Source organism: Atta cephalotes (genome assembly GCF_000143395.1).
Source record: "Atta cephalotes unplaced genomic scaffold scaffold00003, whole genome shotgun sequence".
Taxonomy (NCBI): domain Eukaryota; kingdom Metazoa; phylum Arthropoda; class Insecta; order Hymenoptera; family Formicidae; genus Atta; species Atta cephalotes.
Window position 1 is genome coordinate 9,486,502 of NW_012130067.1, and position 3,918 is coordinate 9,490,419.

General features: G+C 34.6%; 1 protein-coding gene across 1 annotated transcript in view; it reads right to left on the reverse strand.

Annotated features, from left to right (window-relative positions):
* Positions 1 to 1,611: 1,611 nt before the first annotated feature.
* The window catches only part of LOC105625660 (DAZ-associated protein 2-like), a 37,050-nt gene continuing 34,743 nt past the window's right edge, over positions 1,612 to 3,918 (reverse strand). Inside the window, exon 4 of the mRNA XM_012206983.1 lies at positions 1,612 to 1,791. Coding sequence (XP_012062373.1) covers positions 1,612 to 1,791 — 180 coding nt within the window. The remainder of the gene's footprint in view (positions 1,792 to 3,918) is intronic.

Here is a 3,918-nt window from a genome sequence, read left to right on the forward strand (position 1 = left end):
TCTTCTCTCTCTCTCTCTCTCTCTCTCTCTCTCTCTCTCTCTCTCTCTCACTCCCTCTGTTTTCTATTCTCACTCTCTCGAGATATAAAATAAATTGTTGAAACGCATCGCACCGATGATTCTGTCTCTAAGGAGGATCTGCAAATAAATTGTTTAAATAACAATAATTTAAATATAAATATCAACGCAATATGTCTCGTGAATTTCTACAATTGTCGACATTGGGCTTCTCTCTCTATCCTTGATCCTTTTCTTCTTTCCGTTTTGATGAGCGCAACGACAATGTCGTTTCTTGTCAGTGGCCTTTCAGTCTGCCTTTCGTTGGTCTAACTAAAGTTTGTCCTTTGTAAAATAACATTTTCACAATAACTATTATCGTAGGAAACGCACATTGACTGCTTCGAGCCTTCGGGTCTTCCGACTGTAGAACTCCCGAATTCGAGTTACCGAAGACACAGATCTTCGGAAACTTACATATGTATGATCTTAATATTTTATCTTATCGGAAATGCTTAATCGGTGTAATTAAATTTAAGAAAATTTAACTAAAATTCTCGAATCTCTGTAACCTTAACTAATAGAAGCCACTAAAGTTAGATCCTGAATACCTTGAATCCTGGGAAAGTCGAGATCATAAATAAGTCATTACTTCGTATCCTTCAAACTAGAGTTGTATCTTTACGTGTTCTAATGCCTTATATCATAGCAATTTGAGTCTTTGAATTCGCAGATTTATGGATTCTCAGAAATGCTCTAATCCTCCAAAATTGAGATTATTTTGAAATTTTTCATTCTTTGAAATTTCAATTTTCTGATTTTTAAATCTCAGATTTATGAAACTCGAAATTTATATTTTCTTCGGTTCGATAATTAGAGCAAACTGATGATTGATTCTGATTTTTTGAGGCCTTTCGAATTCTAGAAAATTTTGATCATAAGAATTTGAAATTTTCAGATCTATGATATAACGGGCGTTTCCTCAAGTCATCGATAATCATGGATTCTTGGTATCTCGGATCTCAGGCTTTCACGAAATTTTCGGATCTTTATGAATCCTTCAAACTCGCAATGCTCTCTCACTGTCTCCCGACTTCTCTACAGAATGATGAGCTTTCGAGGAATTAGTTTTCGAGGATGTTCGACGAGCGTCGTTATGTCCGAGTCTTCCTCGACCGGGACGATTTTCTGCAGTTCAATAGTACATGAGAGGCGCAGATCGATCACCAAGACGGCGGCGATGTCCTTGAGATCATTGGATCGCTTCTATCGATCGCAAATATCGCCGTATATGAATCGCGTGGGAACTCTCACGGTTGCTGCCTTCAGTATCATGTTAAAATGTGTATTTTATATTATTGTATATGTGTATACGGTATGTATATGTACGTATTTGTATTATGTGTGTATGTGTGTGTGGGATCAGTCCGCGCACACGTATACTAATAGATATCGATGGAACTGCCAGAGATGAGAAAAGCAGAACTCTAACGGAAATTTACCTACATAATCTCGTCGTCTCAACAATACGGCGCTTCCGACAATTAATGTGGCGTGTACATGAGTGTATGTTTTCTGCGTGTACGTGTATTACGAAAGATGGTTTTAGGTGGTTTACCAAAAGGTATAACCGCCCTCCGTTCCTCCTCCCAGGAACGAGCCCTTCTTTTGCGAGAGAGCCACACTATGGCCGGCCATCGCGGCCAGCTGCGCAGCGTTCGCGGCCACTCCAGGTGGCGGTGGTGGCAACACCGGTTGCGAGATGCCATCGAACCGGGTACCGTCAAAACCATTCTGCGAAACAAATATTAGGAATGTCAATAATTAAAAAAAGATTTTGGAGATGAACTCCGATATCTTTTTTTAGCAAAGATCTTAGCAAAAAGGCTGACTTATAATTTTAAGACAGTTTTATGACTTAAATCTTATGTCTTTAGTAACAAGAATCTTATATAAGTAATTGTTGCATTTCATTACAGGATAATATTACATGCATGACACAAAACAATTTAAATAAATATGTGTTCATTTTCATCTTTGTTCGACTTGCACAATAATAATGTCAATAATAGAACTGCTGGGGTGCGTTGACATTAATGTTAACTAGAACGTAAAAGAGCACGGCTATGCTTAATGCATAGATTCCGAGACACTATCGTCTCCAGATTTTGATAATGTTCGGTAATGTCTCGTAATGTCTAGTGAATATAATTGGAAATTTTGTAGATTCAATAGAGAGAAGAAAATATTAAACAAATCTTTGTAGTATAATCTATCAACCGTTCTTGTAAAATCTCAAGTATCCTGTCCATAATAATTTTCAGAAATTTTACTTGGTTTAATCGAAATGCATTTAACCATATACATCTTGTTGATATAAACAAACATTTTTTTCAGTGTAGTATAGCAAGCTAGTGCATAACGAAATAGTGCATAATAAATACAGAAATCATACGTATCAGCATGCAGTATTCATAGTTAATTCTTATATTTGAAATTGTCTTAAGTACATTCTTAAGCAAATTAGAGGGTTGTAATATCTTAATATTACTTAAGACGATCTTATAATAAAAACAAACTATGAATATTCGTATTTAAATATATCAAATGTGGTTAACAAAAATGAGAGGGAGCATGAAGACGTCATTTTCTCTTTTTAACACATTGTGATTGGCTGAATAGAAACAGATAGAGACTTTGCGTCCTATCTCTCATTTTTATCGATAAATGTTACACATCGATGAATGATCACACAGTCCATGCTCTATGTCTTCGGCATTTTAATGCATTAATGTATTTTAGAATGCATCATACATGTATGCTTATCATTTAAGAAATCAAACATACGATTTCAGCTTATTTTATAACAAATTCATTTTTTGATAATTATTTATGAGATATTATGATTTGCATGTTTATTGAATTCGTTCATAAAATATCTTACAAAAATACAAAACTATAATAAAATGGATATATTATTCAATTAAAGAACTAAAACTGTCATTAAAAACATTTTATTAAATTTTAAACTTATTTAAGTCATATAAAGAAGATTATGCGTTTCGCGAGTTTTCTCGGTGTTCAGATATATTCTTAGAATGCCAACGTTTCGTGAACCTTGGAGTCCACTTCATCAGGGTGAGGAGCAGCCTGATACTGCACTCCTCAGAGATACGGAGAAAACTCACGAAACGCATAATCTTTATATAGAAAGCACCCGTGGAAGCTTCAAGAATATTATTTAAGTCATTATATATACAGAGTGTTCCCAAAAGGTGGTATCAAATTTTAGGGGTATGTAATACTCGTTAAAGCGTAAAATCAAAAAGTCTTAATGAATAGTAGTCCGAAAATCTTTTATTTCTGAGTTATGAAACATTTTCTTCTGTGAAAAATAGAAAATAAATTAAATCTACAATAAATGTTCAATGTGCCTTCGACTCATGTCAATACATAATTTGGCATGTTTCGTCATTGAAGATCAAAAATTCCAGGTTTATTTGTTGATAACCGTTTCCAAGTCTCTTAATTAGTTCATTCACGGACGCCCATTCACGTATGTGATTATCTAATTACGCAGGGATTGTTGTATTCAACTTTGGATGATATATGCCACATCAGTTGATACAATAGATGAATTAACTCAGAGAATTGAAAACTGTTGTCAACAAATACGGAATAAATCCGGAATCTTTGAACGTGTTCGATCTTCAATGAGAAGACGTGTCGAATTGTGTTGAAAAATTTTTTATAATTTTATTAGGTGTACAACTTTGCTTCCGCCGTTTTCCTATAGATGGCTTTAGCGGTAAGTGGTGGTCGAAATAAATAGATCATAGACGTCATACAATAAACTTGGGCATCTATCAACATAACCTCATAGAAACATTAGTCGATTTGTGTCTGCATCATAAAGTTATT